General features: G+C 46.7%; 1 protein-coding gene and 1 non-coding gene across 3 annotated transcripts in view; both read left to right on the top strand.

Annotated features, from left to right (window-relative positions):
• Positions 1–19,324, top strand: part of Itih5 (inter-alpha-trypsin inhibitor heavy chain 5) — an 81,654-nt gene that overhangs the window by 51,203 nt on the left and 11,127 nt on the right. For both annotated transcript variants that reach the window (XM_015495187.2, XM_048812651.1), the window contains exons 8-10: positions 11,316–11,484; positions 14,459–14,768; positions 17,222–17,781. In XM_015495187.2, coding sequence (XP_015350673.1) covers positions 11,316–11,484; positions 14,459–14,768; positions 17,222–17,781 — 1,039 coding nt within the window. The remainder of the gene's footprint in view (positions 1–11,315; positions 11,485–14,458; positions 14,769–17,221; positions 17,782–19,324) is intronic.
• Positions 16,628–16,730, top strand: LOC125619594. The gene has a single exon (XR_007351134.1). It is a non-coding gene; the product is annotated as a U6 spliceosomal RNA (small nuclear RNA).

The raw sequence follows: 19,324 nt of genomic DNA, 5'->3' as shown, positions 1-19,324 counted from the left end.
GTTGTAAACAATAGAAGTTTATTTCTCACAGTTTTGGAGCCAGGAAGTCCATGATCAAGGTGGCAGTGGAGTTAGTGTCTGGTGAGGGCCCACATCCTGGTTCACGGACAGCACCTTCCCACTGTGTCCTTATAAGGTAGAAGAGAATAGCTAGCCCTCTGGACTTTCTTATAAGGTCACCAATTCCAATCATGAGGACTCTCTTCTCATGACCTGACTACCTCCAGTACCTCCTAATACCGTCACCGTGGTATGTTGGATTTCAATATGTGGCTTTTGGGAGACATCAATATTTGGTCCATTGCACACCCACAGGTATGCCATGTCAGATTCTTAACTTGTAGAAGAACCATCTGATGAACCAAACCTAAGTCAGCAAGTGAGTGGTTACCAGGCACCTGTCCTCAGCACATCTGTGACTTGTATACACAAGGCTGAGTGAATAAGATGGCAACCAGGAGGAGGGACTGAGCTCATTTCTGATGTGCTGTGCCTGTGCTTGGCTGAGAGGAGCAGGGAGATATAGGGACTGAGGACTCTGAGCCATGCAGAAGAAGATATGGTAGTTTGAGGGAGATGCTAGACTGGAAGAAAATACCTATAACAAAACAGAACCAAGTTTGGGGTCAGGTGGGAGAATGGAATCTCAGAGGTCAGATTCAGTCAGGGGTATTGGAATAATTTGCCCCTTTGCATTCCGTCCACAGCTTAGGTTTTTGAAGTATGTAGCATATATGAAACTTCCCCCAACATACAGTCTAATTATTGGTCAAAACTTTGCCTTGATGCTCATTTTGCTTTTCTTTCCTCGGCAGCTGAGCCACACAATAGGAAGAGATGGAAATTTTCCCTTAGTCCTTCTTCCCCATACACCTGAGGAAACCCCTGCCTTCTCCCCTCTGGACCCTCTAGCTCTACATCCAATCTCCTCACGCACAAATAAAAACCTATGCCCAACAATAAGCTTCATCTGGTTTTATAATCCCTTCGCTCTTGCAACAAAAATTTCCCTCTCCAGTCTCATGGTGACTTTACAGTTATGGGAAAGTGAAAGAGAAGCAAGAATATCATCACACTCCCTGTCTGGGGAGGGGCAACTCCATTTCCTCTAGACATTTCCTTGTGTATACAATCTAAATTTGCTGGTAAATTGTGTTTACTTTTCACATAATTGTTCCACAGTTTTGCACTTAGCATGGCTTTTTCACAGCCTGTCCACATATTTGTGTTTTATGTTCTTGATATTTGTCAATCTGTGTCCTGGGAATTCATAGTGAGTCACAGGATGGATGTAAGCTAGGGAGACAAGAATCATGAGAACTGAAGGGAAAGTTGAATGGGTCAAAGGGACCAAGAGCCCAGTCACATAGTCAGTAAGCATGTCAGAACATTGGATGGAGGACACCAATTAAGAAGGAGATATATACACTGAGGTGAGCTTCTTATGGTCTGCACCCTCTTATTTATTTACTGTAAGTGCAGGAAGCCACACCCAGGGATGACCTACAGAGAGAGGTAGGCTAGGTTCTTGGTAAGGCAACCAAGACTGTAGGGTAAGATTATATTCTTGATTAGAGTGAGATTTATAGGATCAACAATGAGTGTAAACACGCATAATACTAACCTACCAGATTGTGAAAAGAAGTAAAAACAAATGTGTTTTGAGCTTTAAGTTGTTTATACATCAAGTATGAAAAATGGATGTGGCCAGACACATTGTGTCTAAAATCCCAGTGACCTGAGTGGCTGAGGAAGGAGGATCTCAAGTTTGAGCCAGCCCTAGCAACTTAGTGAGACCCTATCTCCAAATAAAAAAGGACTGGGGATATAGCTCAGTGGTAAAGTGCCCCTGGGTCAAATCCCCAGTATGAAAAAAGAAAGAAAAAGAAAGGGAAGGGAAAGGAAGAAAGTCAAATGTGCCTAGTATGTCATGAAGAATCAAAGAGAATATTGGCAAAGATTTTTAGAAAATGTTCAGTGACATTATTACATAAATGTTTGGTGGACCAGTCATGACAAGATTTTAGAATTTTCTCCTTGAAATCATCGAAGGACCTGCAGAGTGCAATATAAATTGGTGCTGTCTTTGGTAGGTTAAGTTTTTGTGATCTTAGAACACCATGGTCTTGGAAAACCCCAAATGAAGCATATTTTATACCCATGGACCAGCGACATTTCCTGGCAAGTCATGGCTACTCTGATTTCTGCCATGACCCTGACTTCAAGATGTCTTGAGGCAATTCTGTAGGGGTCCCTATGGGTTGCACAGAGGGATGGTAGCACTTCTGAGATGGTGGACATTTCCTTTCTCCTCATTGTAGTCATAGACAAGTAGTTTAAGGTTGTGGTGAGAATCACAAACTTTGATGAAATCACAGGCTATTTTTTATTGTTGTCTGTCCCTTCTAATGGCATGAGTACAGGGCCATACTGCCCACCCCCCTCCAAGAGCAGGAGGTCCTGGGTACTGAGGACCTCTTGTCTGGAAGAAGAAGAGGGACTAATAAGGCCACCAAGAGGACAATACAGACTTGCTTTCCTCTCTCAACTCCGGAGTCTGTCATCTCTGCCCTCCTTTGAAAGGTGACCCATAGCCACAGTTTGTCTTGGTTATATTGTTTTCTAGTATTAATTCTCAGAATCTTAGGGCTATTTTCGAGTATTGGCTGGTCACTATTCTCTTCCATAGCCAACAGGACTTTTAGAAAGTCTTTGATCTCTTTGTAAGATTATTTTAAGCTACGCAGCTTAGAAGATCTTTCCCTTGGACACATTGAAAAGGACTGCGTGGACCAACGAAAGATAAAATGTCAACTCCTTGGTAAATATTTTAGAATGAGGCAAGTGATGGGACTAGGTAGGAGAACAGCACCATCATTGTGCTGAAAACATGGGATGGCTGATAACTAATTCCCTCGAACTCGGATTCATCTGTGATGTCATGGGCTCCCGTTGTCTTATGCCCAACAACCTAGGGTTTGTGGTACAAAAGCCTTCTGTGTCGGAGTTGGTTTCCATCGCATATTGTTTGACGGAGACACAGAAACATTTGAGAAGAACTGCATCAATGTGTACCCTGATGGCAGTAGGAGGGAGGGGTGGGCAGCAGCTGGGTTTGTCATGGGCTCCACTGACTGCTGTCTCGGAGGGACTTATTAGATAGTGTTTCTCTCCGTGGGAACTATTCACTTGTCATTCATGGCATGGGGGTTTCCACAGTGGAATGCTCACTCCTTTGAGGGCTACGCCAAGAGCCTGCAGCTGCTTGGGCACAGTTTTATAAGGAAGATGGAAGGAAAGGGTCAGCTCAGTGCAGGGCACAGTGCATAGGGCAGAGCTGCCCTCTGGACACTGCCCTCCCTGGATTTGAAGAATGGAAAGGGGGTTGAATGCCCAAGAACTCAGTTCTACATTCTACAGGCACCATCAGAAGGGACTTTATAATTTTCTTTCCTGTAGATCCACGGGAGCAAGATGGACCATCGTTAGCCATATTGAATGGTGAAGATTCTGAAGCAGAGTTTACTTTTATTTATTTATGCCCCCCGCCTTGTGCTTGGAAGAATTTAAACAGAGGAGATCAAAAGACTTACTTAATAGTAAACCGAAGGCAGAGCTGGAATGAACTTTTAAGACTGTTTTTTAAAGACTTTTTTTTTCTCTTTTTAATCCAAGAAAAGTACATATAAGAAGAGGAATTCATCACCATAAAATAGTTTTAAGCACAGAGTAATCCCTATCCTTTGTGATTCTAAATAGCTAGGATTAGAAGGAATCTCATCTAATGCCTGTATCCAGGCTAAGTTACATCTTCACAGCACAAATAGTAAGAAATGCATATGTCCTTTTCCTTTATTTATTGTATTCGTATGTCTCTATAGCGCTCTTTTGTCCAAACACAAGCTGGAATTTTAAAGAACTTTGATGGTCGGTACAGAAGGTCTTTCACTGTGGATGGATGCTCTCTTGCTGGTTGATCTAAAGAGCCCTGTTTCCTCTTCAGCACTTTTAAAGAATTCCCTATTTCTCTAGGTTCTAGCCTGGGTGTCTTGCCTCTTCACAGTTGCCCACTCTCCCCTCTTCAGGCTCAGCACCCAGCAATTGCTATGCATGACCTGAGCCTCCCTCCCTTCTGTTTTCACTCCAAATAAGCCCTTGTTCTGTCTGGGAACATAATGATGAATGAGGATGGCGACTTGTTGGAAACTATTTTAATGGCCCCCAAGAGCAAATGTAACTTTCTGATGTCAGACAGTTACCCCCCACTCACTCATCATACCCGGACCCCCCACTGTATTCATCTCCATGGAAACTCTATGCAATACATGTAAACATCAGCTTCATATGCCTATTTCAGAAGATCTCTAGGGAAGACATTCTTCAGTCTCCTGTGGTCACCTATTAATAAATTAATTTGGGGACATCATTATTCCAAGGGATGTATTTGGGGGTTAGTAGGTGACTCTCCAATCTGTAAGGCCAGTAGAGGGAGCGCTGTGGACAGAAGGAGTCCAGGAGCATGACTTCCTGGGGGGTATCCAGGATCTTCATTCAGGCTGTTAGTTGGAAAGGGCCTGGAGGTGCACCTGCCTCCTCATACACCTGTGCTGGAAGAGTCTACAGCTCTTCTTCGTTATCGTCCTACCATCTCAGGTGTGGGAGGGATCCTACGGGGTCTGGTCCACCCCCTCATCTAACGCTCCTTTACCCTCAGTGCAGTTCAGGCCCTTAGAAAGCCTGGGTTGCACATTCTCTGCCTCTCTGGACTTCCTCTGGTCTTTCTGGAATGTGCTAACCCTGTTCCCTGAACTGTACTCTGGAACAGAGCCTGACTAGGTCTCTGTTAATCTTTGGCGTATAAACACTGGGCAGAAAGATCAGCGTAAGCCCACTCTCCTTAACTCTGCTCTGTGGACCTCACCTTCTCCTCCCTCCCAAGCCTTGTATGGAAGGCAGAGCTCCAGGGCCAATCAAAGAAAGGGGAAGAGCCAGTCAACGGTTGAGGGAGGGTGGAGGCAGGTAGCAGATGGCTTCTGCCCAGGCCCCTCTGGGAGGAGGGCAAGAGGCCATCCAGACAGCTCTAATGCAACTGGAAATGGAGCAACTGCGAGCCGCTGGCCGCCTTCCCTTGGTGCACGCAAGGATACATCGCAGCTGAGGCCTTACAAGGTCATAAGGAGTCTGCAGTCACAGAGCTGAGGGGAGTGGGGTGGAGAGACTGAACAGCCATTCCGCAGCAGGATATCCATCACCATGGGGAAAATACCAGCCAAGGAGCCAGGCCAGTCCCTCGGGCCCCTCTCGAGGTCTTTAGCACACTATTTAAGGGTCCGCAGGGAGGCCAGCAGCTAAACAAACAGCCCTTTCTGACAAGCATGCCCTCCCCCACCCTCCCTGTGCAGCCCAGCCAGCTCTGGGCCCTGGGGACCTTGCAGGTGGGTTCCAGAGGGCCTTCTCACAGACAGGCCGCCCTCAGCCCCGGACCTTCAGATCTTCCAGAAGTGTAATGCCAAGACCATCTGATGCTCCTGCTGTGTGCGCTGGGTCTGAGTAGCAGGAAGGGTGGGGAACCGGTGCTGCCAGCTCCCTGGCTGAAGCCACCGTGTTGGTGCAGGATTGCACTACAGCATGTCCACCAGGCCACTCTGACCTCCCACACATCCGCCCTCCCGGTGTTGGTATTTCTGTCTGTCTTGAGGAGTCTGCAGTCTCTCACATTCTTTGATTTGCTAGTAGAGCTAGGACCCCTTCTCTCCTCTCCCTCTCTTTTCCTCTCTCTTTCTCCTCCCTGCTCCTCATTTATTTACCAATACAAACAAAATATACTCATACAATTCTAATACGACAGATATTAGTACTTTACTGAAATCCTACAGTGTGCAAAACACCATGTTGGGAGTGGGGAAGGGAAGGGGACAGCTGTTTTGAGGAGCTCCCTCCCTATCGAGTGTGACAGGCAGTTTATCAACCACTCACTTATTCAGGAAGCAGTTATCAAGCATTCATTAATGTGCCAGGTGTTCCTGGGTATTAAAAATGGAATGAAAAAAATCCAAAAAGTTCCTGCATTCAAAAGTATGGAATTGAAATGGACAGATAATCAACGTCAGAGAACAGCGTTCTCTTTAGTGTGATGGAAAGAGCAGGAGCCATGCCTTGGAGAGCAGCCTGTGGGGGAGGCGAGGGAGGGCTCTCTTGGGAGAGAATGTATACAGGAAGTGCGGGGACTAGCCACTGTGTGGACTGTGAGGAAGAGCATTCCAGGGGAAGGAACAGCAGGTGGGGAGGCCCTGAGGCAGGAAGGAGCATGAGGAAGCAATACCGCCATGATGTGGAGGTGCCATAGTGTACGTGTGAATCCATGGAGGAGGATCAGGGGAGGAGCCATTGCCTGTCTTCATGGCTGAGTTAGGAATGGCTTCACCAAGGAGGGGCATGGTGGGTGGGTCCTGAAGGACAGACCATGGTTCCCAGGGTAGAGAGGGGAAAGGAGAAGGGGGAGTTTGTGCAGCAGCAAAGTCTTGGAAACACCTGGTGGGTTTAGGGAAGTTGTGGGCAAGGGGCTTGGTGGGGGTGGAGTGGAGTCGACCTCAGTGTTGGTATTGGGGATGGGACCAGCGGCAGATAGCATTAGAAGATGGGGACCATATATTTTATGGAGGATCTTGTATCTAAAAAAGAGAGTAAACTTTATGCTGAGTGCAGTGAGGAGCCGTCAAAGATTTTGTTTGTTTGTTTTGGGCACTCAGGGGCACTCCACCACTGAGCCACATCCCCAGCCCTATTTTGTATTTTATTTAGGAACAGGGTCTCACTGAGTTGCTTAGCACCTCGCTTTTGCTGAGGCTGGCTTTGAACTCTTGATTCTCCTGCCTCAGCCTCCCAACCTGCTGGGATTACAGGCATGCACCACCTTGCTCAGCTGAAAGTTTTTAACAGAGGGGTGAAAATCTAACTCCACAGCAAGATGTGGACATGCTCAATCTTTCCAAAAGTGCAAGTCCTTCGTCACTCCAAGTCCATGCTTGGGAATTTATCTTAAGGCAGTAGTCACAGACACAAAGATGTGTGAGTAATGAGCTTCATAACAATTCTGCTTCAATACTCAGAAATATTAAAGAATAGGTACACATATAGCAGAGTATTATGCTACTGTTAAAATTATATGACTTTCATTCATTTATTGACATGAAAAATGTATATGGTATAGTAAATAAAAACTTTACAGCATGATATACATATTATACGATCGCATTTTCTTTAAAATCAAACATATACACATACACACATGTGTACACATGTAGATTCACACAAAAACCCCTGAAGGGCATGCAGTGTGCCAGTATTTTGATAGTGGTTGTCTCTAGGTGGTGGGATAATGTGAATTTTATATTTTTTTCTGATCTTTTCAATAATAATATTTTTAAAAAAAAATTAAGAACGACAACAAAAGAAAATGCTCAGATTATAGTCCTGGGGAGGTTTGGGGAGGCGTTGGAATTTGGGGATTGGGTGCTAGAGCAGATGAGGGTCAGGGATGGGGTGGAGAGAAGATTTGGCATGATGCCCAGGTTTCCGATCTGGACCTTTGAGTGGCCAAAGGTGCCATTCCCCAAGAGAGGGAGCAGCAGAGGGGACACAGGCAAGAGTCAGAAGGTGAAGGTCCCAGTCTTCATGTTGTTGAGTCTGAGCTGCTGGTGGGACATGCTGGGAGAATAGTTGTCGGGTTGATCTGGATCTAATGAGAGAAGCAAGTTCTGGAGATGAGTTGGAAGTGGGCAAGACAGAGACTGGCGGAGGAGTGTGGAGCTGGGACTCAGCTGAGACTATCACCCTGTGACTCTTTCATTGAAAGGTGGCTGAGGCCTAGCAGAGCCCAAGGGAGCACCAGTGAGCTTGGGGAGACCCAGGGTGTGCGGGGGAAAGCCAGAACAAGAAGAGTTTTAAGAAGGAGGAAGCTGCCATCTTGGTAGAGCATCTCACACACACTTAAATGTCTTCCAGAACTGCTGGCCCATTTGGGGTGTGGATTCTGTTTATGGTCATAAGACACTTTGACCCATTTCCTGGGAATGGGAGTCAGGTTTATGAGGGGACAGGAATCTCTGCTGCCAATGAGTGTCCCTCAGAGGAAAGCCCACACCAGAAGGAGTTCAGGGAGAATGGAGGAGGCTTCCTAGCCCCAGGAGAGAAAACAGCACTTCCACAGCCCTCTTTTCTCCTGGAAGAACTGGGAGTAGGAGGCAGTCCTCTGTAGGATGAGGAGACGGATTTAATGAAATACAGTCATTGTTCTTGTCCCTGGGTGGATGGGGAATTCATGCAGTGCCTTCTGTAAGGATGTTATAGGAGATGAATCCATTAATTGCTGCCAGAAATGAAATGAAAGAAACAAAGAAATAAACAGAGCTCAGAAACAGAACTGGAAGGGATGCCAAAATGGGCTGCAGACTGTGAGGGTTATAGGTCAGAGTATTCTCAGCCCCAGCAGGGTGGGGGCTGCAGATCCCACCGCTGTGGGTTGAGTGTTGGTCCTGGTGTCAGTCTTCCTGAATTCCAATCCAGGCTCCTGTGGGGCATGGCGTTTACTCCCTCTGTGCCTCAGTTGCCTTATCTGAGTAATGGGAACATTAATAGTCACTTTACCTCAGGCGGGCTGTGAGGATTAGGAGAATCAGTCACCCCAACACAGGGAAGCATTTGCACTCAACATGACATTTATTGTCCCCATCATCATCATCTTCATGCTTCTGATGATGTCATTAACTCTGCTGCTTCCTCCATCTGGGAATGAAGAAATGGTAGAAGATGAGGAACTAACGTTCAGCAGGGATCACCAGGGAACATTACATGAACACTTGCTCAGACTAGAACCTCCTGGTTTCATAAGCCACACAGGAAAGAATGGAATGTACCATTTTAAAAGTAGACACGTCCAGAATAGTATTCTAAAGTGGATCTGGAGGTCCCAGTGAAATTCGGAGCTGGGCCACGGGATATTACAGTGAGCAGGTGGACACAGGATTGAAGAGGAGGACAGACAAGTGAGGAAGAGCGGAAATTTAGAAGGGGAAATGTAAAAAAAAACAGTGGTCATTTGACACAGAGAGGTGGAAGCTGTAATACTGCCTGAATCTGGGGAATGAAGCAAAGTCAGAGTCATAAAATCTGGGGAAAGACCTACGTAGTATTTCCGAGGGTCATATTGCTCTTTACTGCCAGTCATTCTAGAAATAGCCTCTCCAGACTTCCTGCTTCCCTAAATTCTACCTCCCACCAGCTGGCAAGTAACAAGGTCCCTTTCACTGTCTGCCGGGCCCTGTTTGAGAACCTTTCATCTTGTACCTGATTTGACCTTTGAGACCAGCTGATGGGGTGGGCGCTGTCACTGTCCCAATGAGGCACAGTGAGATAGGAAAGAGTAAGAAAGGAAAGATGGCGCTCACTGCATAGGGCCCATGAGAGATGATGAGGCCAGCCTCAAGTACACATCGTCACCTGAAAGGGGTCCGAGGAGGTCCCCCAGAATGGAGGAGGGGGCCTCAACTCAGCCCTGGCAGGTTCTTGACTTACACCACAGAAAGGAATCTCAGGAGATGTCAAAAGAAGCACAAAGATTTATCTAAGACAGCTAGATATATATCTAGGAAAGCTAGCCATAGAGCAGGAGGCTCACTCAGAAGGAGCATGGGCATCTTAGAGTGAGACTTTTGGTGTCTTGGGCTCTTTGTCTTTGTGTGTGAGTGTGTGTGGTGGCAGGTGCCAGGGCCTCATGCATTCCAGGCAAGCGCTCTACCACTGCGCCATATCCCCAGGCCTTGGCCCCTTCTTCTTAAATAGTGAATCTTCATAAACAGTGAACATGTGAGACTGTTTCCCCCTTGGCTTTATTTATTTATTTATTGGCAGTACTGGGGATCAAACCGGGGCCCTTGGGCATGCCGGGCAAGCACTCTCCTGATGAGCCACACCCCCAGCCTTACTTGGCTTTATTTAGTCTAAAGAAAATATATTATTTAAAGTAGCAGCGTGCATGGCAGTGACCCTCTAGACTGAGAATACTCTGAGTTTTCTAGAATTCAGGCCTGGAGGGACGCAGGGTGGGGAGCAGCGATGAGAGTGTTGGCCGAGCTGCTTAGATTGAAAGTCACACCTTCCATTCCCCCTCCCTGTTGGTCTCCTCCCTGCCTGTCCTCATTTATTCTATCCTCCCCCACAGAAGACCACCTGGCTCTGAAGTCTGTGACCTTTAGTGCTGTAAAAAGGTGCTGGTGTCATTGTCATGGCAATGGTGTCATGAAAGCCCCTAACTTGAGAGGCTGAGTCTCTCTAAGCGCCCAGCCTGCTGTCCGGGGACGGCTGTGCTTCCTCGTGGTGTCTGGTGGTGGACTCCAGAAACTCCTGTCCAGACTCTAGAGTTTTTCTGGTTTTGCTTCCTGAGGTTCCTTTCTCCTTTCCACAGGTCATGTCAGACCTGAGCGCACACCTTCGCTCCAGCCGGCATCTCCCGCACTCGCCTCTCCCCTCTTCCCTTGGCTCCGGCCCTGCTTCTTCATGGCCGCTGCTCTTCAGGGTCCCCCTCCTACTCCTTGCAGCTGTCCAACCCTCTAAGCGCCGCACTCAGATTTCTGTTTCTTTACAGAACCTTCTCATGTCATTCCAGTCCATGGCGATTTCATAATCTGCTCAATTCCTATGGCACTTGCTGTGTCTGCTGTGTCTGCCTTTGATTTGAGGGTTCCATCCTTCATTCACCCACCCCCAGCATCTCCTAGGGTTACAGGATGAATGAGAGCCACCTGCAAACAGCTTCCAATCCAATAAGAGAAAGAGGCATAAGACAAGTCATCGTCACTCTGCAGCAGGCATTTTGTGACCCGAGTGTTCTGGGGACAGTGCCAGCCTAGAGGAGGGAGTGATCAGCTCTCTTTGGAAAAGTTTCAAATAGAGAATTTCGCACACTTGTCCGGGTCTGGAATAATGAGTAGAGGCTTGTTGGGTGAAAGATGGGAACAAAGCAGCTGCGAAGAATATTCTGGGTTAAGAGAACGGCAATTATGAAGGTATACCTTGGGCCTGACACACCTTGACTGGCAGCAGCATGTGACCTGTTACCTGTTCACCACCGACTCATGCCTTGTATACAGTTACGCCATTGTTTAGTGAGGTCACAATTCCTTCTATTTAGCCAAGAGCCCTTTACATGGCAGGTACCACTCTGAACCCTGGGATAGTTCCTTGTGGGCAGTTTCCAAGCCAGGGAGCAAGTGGACTAATGCCATCCAAGTGACTGGTTTGGCTTCTGTGTTTCCTAGACCAAGGATGCCCTCTTCACCATTCTCCATGACCTCCGGCCCCAGGACCGCTTCAGTATCATTGGGTTTTCCAACCGGATCAAAGTGTGGAAGGACCACTTGCTGTCAGTTACTCCCCTCAACATCAGGGACGGCAAGATCCACATTCACCATATGTCACCCAGTGGAGGTAAGAATGGTTCCTGCCTCCCATAGTAGCCGCAGCATAATCAAGCTAATTTTCTGCCAAGAGACAAGAATTTGAGAGCTAAAGGTGCTGACAGGACAGAGGGTAACTGGTGAGGGCTTTCTCAGGAGCTTATGATTCTCGGAACACCAAATTTGTGAATTCTCCTTCCTCAGTCCCCAGACTAAGTTGGTCAGCTTAAGGGGACAAAGTACCTAAAAGGTGGTTGGAGGCTTTCCTGGCTTCTCTCATGGATCCTGGACAAGGAAACTCTTTTTATAAATTGTTCTTGGGTGGAGAGTTAAAGCCCAGCGAATGGTCCATTTGGATGAGGGCACCTTGAGCAGAAAGATGGCACTGCCCTGCGGAACTGGTGGCCTTCAAGGCAGGGTCTTCAGAGTGGGTCACCATGGCCTGGGAAGTGCTATGAATGTGAAATGGGCCAAGGAGGATGCTGGGCTCTGAATCACTGTGTGGTCATCCTGAGCATGGCGCCATGTGCAGAGTGTTCAGAGAGGAGAATTCTAAGCCAGGTGCAGTGGTCCACACCTGTAATCCCCGTGACTCCAGAGGCTGAAAAAGGTGGATAGCAAGTTCAAGGACAGCCTCAATAACTCTGAGACCTTGTCTCTATATAAAAAATTTAAAAAGGGCTGGGGATGCAGCTAGTAGTTCAGTCCCCAGTATCAAAAAATAGAGTTTTGAGATCAGAGAATCAGAATAATATGTTACCCATCTGTGCTACCTGAAAGTTTTTTCAACTCCGGACAGGGGCTGTGTCATGAATACTGTGGACACATAAAGAGGTGCTCAGTGCTGGAGTGTTCTGTGGGGCCGAGCTGTCCCTGCTCCCTGTCTTGAAGACCCTTTACAGAGACCCATCTTATGAAGTTGTCACTGTGGTTAACTCCACTTTGGTTATCTAGAAACATGTGAAACAACTCAGTCTTCTCCCAGTTTTCATGTATTCATAATTTCCCATCGAGGACGAAGCCCTGATTTTCCAGAGGAGCCTCACCTGGAACTTGGCCTTGCTTGGCCAGTGTCTGACTTAGCCTGGCATTTCCTACCAGTCTCCATAGCAGCGTGGTCTAGAACTTTTCTGGTGTTGGATGGTAAAGGTAAAAGATTAGATTTAATTTGATAGTTTTTGTCCACAGAAGAAAGTTGACAAGGCTGTGAAGTCCTTGTGGCCTCTAGTACCCAGCGTGGTTCCTGACAGGTACTGCATCCTCAGTGAATATTTGCTAAGTGAACTTATTTTAATGGCACTACTTACTCTTCAAATGACAAGTGTATGTTTGGCAGGGAGGTGATAAGTAACTTCAGATAACAGCTAAACTGTGGAGTATGTTCCTTTGGAATCTGAACCTTAGAAACCTGGTTAGTTTCATATATATATATATATATATATATATATATATATATATATATAANGGTTGTTATTGGGGTGAGATGAGTTAAGATTTTTAAAGTGCACAGAAGAGGCACGGCAAGCAGGAAGTCCTCTTCAAGCATCAGATGTGGCCATGATTTTTACCCACTTGAGTAGCTCCCTTGCTGGTGCGCTTGGGTCCCGTGATTTCTTGGTTGCTGAGTGGACAAGAGATGCCCCATTTTAACGTAGGCCTGATTCCAAGCCCTGTAGTTCCTTTGGCACCCAGGTGCAATCAGGAAGGCTAAATTGATGGCTTGGCCCTGGCTCTCTTTGGCTTTGAAGTGGAGGGGGAGACTTGGCATCATGGCTAAGTGCCGATTAAAGAGCATACAAACACCTGCCAGTCAGTCCATGCCCACACACCCAGAGGCCACATGAAATTAGATGGGCGTTAAGAAAGGCAAATTAATGATCCCAAAGAAGTGTTGAAGATGGTTTCAGCTGTAACTCTCCCTTCTGTTTAGACTCTGTGTGCATCTTAGCAAGAATTATGAACATAATTGTCACAGGCATAGATTTATCCTTTTTTGCCAGAAATTCTGGAGAGTATAAAGCAGTGGGGAAAATGATCTGGTTCTTTCAAACATGGTACATTTTGCAAGGTGTTTGGAACAGAAATCTATGACTAAAAATAACGAATTGGGTGCTTAGAATGGGAAATTTCTTTGGTATGTAAATTTTAGCTCAAGCCATTCAAAAAACAACAACTAAAGGAAATAGATGTTCATGCTACAGTAAGAAATCTGTTTTCCTTGATGGTTCAACAGTGGTAGCTCAGTTGAATGATCTTCCTGGCTAATCCAGAAACCTCATTTTAGCTGATAGTTTTAACCTAACCAACCAAACCACCCATCTCTCTCCACCCGCCAAGCAAATACATATTGGTACCTACCACACACCCTGCCCCAGGACTTTAATCAGAACTGCTGCTGCTGAGCACCTTTTCTAAAGGAGAGTTTACGGAATCAGGAGGTATATATATATATATATATGTTTCCGTGCCTCTTTCCTTTGTGGCTTCTAACAAGCAGAGGTAACCCTGAAGAGGCAGCAGGCAAGAAAGGGGACAATGAAGGTGACTCATTACTTTTTCAGTCAGCACCGTCCAGCCTGGGCAGCCTTTGAAGCCATCTGACATGGTCTCCAGTTGCCCGCGCCACCCCCCCCCCACCACCACCTTTTCATTCTGTGATCCTTTCTTCCCTCTCTGACTTTCTTTCTTTGAATCTCTGTATCTAACATGTTCTGCTTCTTTTCAATGCTGTTCTAGGAATGTGGCAGCCATTAATGCTAAGATAAGGACTTCTAAGCCCAGGTGTCATTGGGTACCTTGGGGAAAAGGTTTGCCAGTGGGATAACCCCGTGCCATTTAGATTTATCTGTAAGCTGAGCCACCCACATATGCAGGTGATCTCTTTTCCCCCCTCAGCTCAGTCCTGCTGGTTGATGCCTGTGTGGCCGAGTTCTCTGCAGCTCTACACGTGTGTCAGGGTCCGGGTGGGTGCAGAGGTGTGAGCTGTTCTGTGTTGCTCCCTACAGGCACAGACATCAACGGTGCCCTTCAGACAGCCATTGGGCTGCTCAACAATTATGTGACCCACAACGACATTGAGGACCGGAGTGTGTCCCTCATCATCTTCTTGACAGATGGGAAGCCCACCGTTGGGGAGACCCACACCCTCAAGATTCTCAACAACACCAAGGAGGCCGCCCGAGGTCGGATCTGTATCTTCACCATCAGCATTGGGAACGACGTGGACTTCAAACTGCTGGAGAAACTGTCGCTGGAGAACTGTGGCCTCACCCGGCGCGTGCATGAGGAGGAGGACGCTGGCTCGCAGCTCATCGGGTCAGTTGCCTGTCTTCTCGGGACGAGGAGAGGTTGAGGGGGCCCAGGATTGGATTCCTTGTGAAATTCAGAAATGAGGGTGATCTCACACCTGCCGGAAATGCCAACTCCTTGTACTGGTAGATACTGGGTGTTTTGAAATCAGGCAGGTTAGGGGTCCTGCTTTGGGACTTTATGACTGTTTCCTCATCTGTACAGTGAGGGTCATGGCAGGCTGACAGTTGAATGAGAAAGCAAGTGTTGGCACAGTGTCAGGTATGAGGTGTCCACTGAGCTCCTGTAGTTACAATTGCCTTCTTGATATTTTGAGTTTATTTTATAAGTGGTTACATTTTAATTTTGAAGCAAAGTGACCAATTAAAACTGGTAAATACAATACTCAGATTATTATATTGAGGTGGAAAAGAAACTAGATCTTGGGTCTTCTAACACAAAAGTACCTTCCCTCAAGCCATGTTGCCAAGCTGGGCATGTGACTTTGCTTTTTTGACTCAGATGCCAGCATCTGCATACAGTACCTTTCTCTGTGTTGTGGCATATGTGGTAAAGGAAAACTGAGGTGAATTTACAGTTGTTCAGTAGCCATAGCCAAAGAAATTTATTCATTATCAATCCTGCTGAAGGTCTCTCAGGTATGCAATAAAAACAGGTGGTTGGTATGGGACTGGCTACCATTTTTTTCCCCAACATTTTAATGAAAGATTTAAATGAAAACCCTGATTACTTCCTACCATTATAAAAAATTATTAGATTCAAAGAAGGAGAATCAAATGCTCTGATAAAAATAGGGATTCAGTAAGGAATTCATAAGCAAAAGCCACCACATTGAAACAAATCAACTTCACTGTCACACTACTAAAAATAATATTGATACATTTACAGAGAACTCAGGACATGCCGGGCATTTCTACCTGCCTTATGTGATCCTCACAGAAGTTCTAGGAGATAGGTATATTACATAAAAGCCAAGTGGCCACACACAGTGATGAGAAAATGCAAAGACTCAACTAAGAAAACTGCTCATTTCTCCCACCTGTCAGCTGGACAGGATCAATTCTGCTCCATGAAGCCACTCAGGGACCCAGGCTCCTTCCATTTTATGGATTTGTTCCCCATAGGTGTTTTCCTGAGCTGCCAGGCTGAAATTAAGCCAGTATCCTTTGTTTTCCCTGCCCAGATAAGGAGAAAGGAAGGAAAGCCAACACAAGCTATTTTGTTTTTAGCAAGTGTCTTTGAAATTTCACAAATCACTTGTATGTATAATCCATTGGTGAGCTCATGGTCACATGGCCATAATTGGCCCCAGTGGAGGCTGGGAAATTGCTTTTGTAGGACGATGGACAAATGCCTACTTAGAACTCAGTTAATATAAAAGAAGGGGAGAATGGACTTGGGGTAGCTGGTAGGCTACCAAAGTAGTACTGTTAATATTCCAATTTTATGGCTGAAGAAACTGAAGTTAGAGAGGTTAAGCCACATGTTCCAAGACACACAGTAAGGAAGTGGCTCTACAGCCTGTTCTCTCTACACCTATGGAAAAGGGATTTTAATTGTGGCTTTATCAAGAAGCAGCCATATAACAGAACCCCCCCACCCCGCCATACACACACACACACACACACACACACGGAAAAAAAAACCTAATAGAAACAAATGTTGCATCACATAAAAGCACCACATTAAAGTCAAGGCCAGAATTCTCAAATCTAATGTGCTGCTTAAAATTCATCTGAAATGTGTATTTGGTTTTAAGAATAATATTTTAAGTGGCTCTTTGAGAAACTCAGGTGTATATCAGGAATTTATCAGGAGTGCTTAGGACTTTGAAGTTGACTCTCGTGAAGAGTGATTCATGAAAACTGCTTGCTTTGACAGCAGGTATACTAAGGTCGGAACCATCCAGAGATCAGTATGGCCCCTGTCCAGGATGATACCCAAAGTTGTGAAATGTTCCTTGTTTTTCAAATCGCATCGTTTTATGCATCTTCAAATATGCCACAGTGAAACTCACCACTCTGTATAATTAATAGGCACAAATTTAAAAATCTGGTGGCTGATTAGGTAGCATGAAACGAAGACTGCAGGGAACCCTGGGCAGAGTCGTTGGAGCATCTAAATGGCTTTTGTGTTGAGGATGGATCATCCTAATTCTGTCTTGCTCCAGAAGCAAAACTGAGGCCTCTGGCTGGAAATTTGAGGGGGACGATTTTGATCGACTCTTAGGAGGGTCTTCCTCATCATCAGAGAGTAGGTAAAGGGGCCTGGAAGCCTTAAGAGGCAGTGAGTGTGGTCTTGCCAGAAATGCTCAAGCTCCTGCTGAATGACCTCCCGTGGGGCATACTGTACTGGCTCTAGTGTGGGACTTGATCACCTCTGGAGTCAGATCCACCTGTGAAGTGTGGACTCCTCGCCAGGGCTGGACCTTCATTCTCTCTCTTCTGCTGCTGCTGCAGGTTCTACGATGAGATCAGGACCCCCCTCCTTTCTGACATCCGCATCAACTATCCCCCTGGCATAGTGGAGCATGCCACCAAAACTCTGTTCCCCAACTATTTCAACGGCTCAGAGATCATCATCGCCGGGAAGCTGGCGGACAGGAAGGTGGAGCAGTTGCCCGTGGAGGTCACCGCCAGCAACAGTAAGAAATTCGTCGTGCTGAAGACGAAGGTGCCCGTGGAGCCCCAGAAAGTGGGGAATGATGTCCCGGGAAGCCCCAGGCCCAAAGGTGATGGCCAGGGGGACCCCAACCACATCAAGCGTCTCTGGAGCTACCTCACCGTGAAGGAGCTGCTGAGCTCTTGGGTGCAGAGTAATGATGAGCAGGAGAAGGAGCAGCTGAGGCAGAGGGCCCAGGCGTTGGCCATGAACTATCATTTCCTCACCCCCTTCACATCCATGAAGCTCAAGAAGCCGACTCTCCACACTGGTGGGCTGGAGGACATCCATGGCATGTCTGCTGCCACAGGCCCTGAGATGGTGATGCAGAGCCTGCAAGGAGCTGGCCTGCAGCCAGGTAAGGCAGCTCCAGAAACCTGAGCTCCTAGTGAGGCTGTGGGGACCTCCACAAATTTATTTATTTATTTTTTATCATACTATAGTTTCTTTTAATAAACCAGAACCCTGCATATAGCAATAGCCTTCAAAGAGTATCTTTGATTTTTGTATTTGTATCATTATAAACTGTGGCTCTTGAGAAATGAGAAAAAATTGGCATGAGGCAAAAAATGCCCATCAGTCAATCATCAATCAGCTGAGGGCCCACCACATGCCAGCCAGTACTGGAGGCCCCGAGATGAGCCCACAGCTATGTTCTGCTTTAGTGCCTTTCAATGTCCCGAAACACATCAGAGTTGTGTTATTGTGTGTGTGGGATCGATTTCATTTTCTTGAGAAAGTTTTTTGAAGAACCAAGCTAGGGAATCTCGAGAGAATTCACCCTGGACACACCTGCCACTCAAAATCCAACAGAAGCCTCATGCCCAGACAGTGCCAGTGGACAGGGGGACTTCGCAGAGACGGGAGCAGGAGAAAGGAAAAGTAGTAAAACCAAATCAGAGGGTCACAGTCTAGGTCATGTCCACCGGTAGAAAGTGGCACATTGGTTGGGTGTGGTGCTGTGATGAGGCCGCTGTCAAGTTGCCATCTCCTAGGAAAGGGGACTGAAGTTAACGATCCCTGGTTAACTGCTGTCTCCTTTATTCCTCACACTCTGAGCTCTGGGAAGCACCTGGGTGTGGCAGAGAGAGCATGAAGTTAGGACCCACCAACCTCCTGACCTGCTGTGAGACCCGGGGCAGGTTCCAGACCCTCTGAGCCTCCGTTCCCTTACTGGGAAATTGGAGGTGGTGACAGGTTCCCTGAGGGCTGCTGTGAGTATTAAGCACAGAGTGTCTTGGGCATGTGACCAGTGTTCTGCAGATCTTAGCCCTCCTCTCTATGAGGCACATCATCGTGTGAGAAGCTCATCAAGAAGCTCAGACCCTTTCAGACAGGCGACACCAAGCTGTGGCTGTGTTAGAAAGACTGGCGCCTGTCTGGGGAAGCGAGGGCCATTTTCATTCTGATAAAAGTCAAGCTGCAGGATGCTGTCACTTCGCACGCACGAGACTCGTCCCACATCCAAGGAAAATGGCTATTTGAGCAATAAGGACCTTACATAAACTACTCAAATCTCAGTGGCTTCAGGAGAGATCAGAGGCAGATGACCCAAGACCCAAAGGACCCAGAGCGCAGATGAGGAAATAACCAACTGATTGTTCAAAGGAGAGTTTTGGAGTAAGATTTTTCATGAAGCCTTAGTGATTTTGTAAGACAATCTTCCTGTCGTTAATGCTCTGATGACATTTTAATTTTAATTTTTTAAAGTGCCTGTTGAAACTGACACTTCTCAAAGCAATCATCTGGCCTAAGGACTTCCCCCTCCTTCCTGGCCCATCTGCGCTCTGCCCATGTCGTGCTCTCCAGGGACCAGAATTAGGAAGGGGCACTTAAAACCCATTTAGAGATTTTGATCTTTAATTTTATTTTTCTTTTTAAGTACTGGGGATGGAACCCAG

The sequence above is a fragment of the Marmota marmota genome, unplaced genomic scaffold (assembly GCF_001458135.2).
Source record: "Marmota marmota marmota unplaced genomic scaffold, marMar, whole genome shotgun sequence".
Lineage (NCBI taxonomy): Eukaryota > Metazoa > Chordata > Mammalia > Rodentia > Sciuridae > Marmota > Marmota marmota.
The sequence above is the reverse complement of the archived record's forward strand: the minus strand, read 5'-3'. Positions and strand labels throughout refer to the sequence as shown.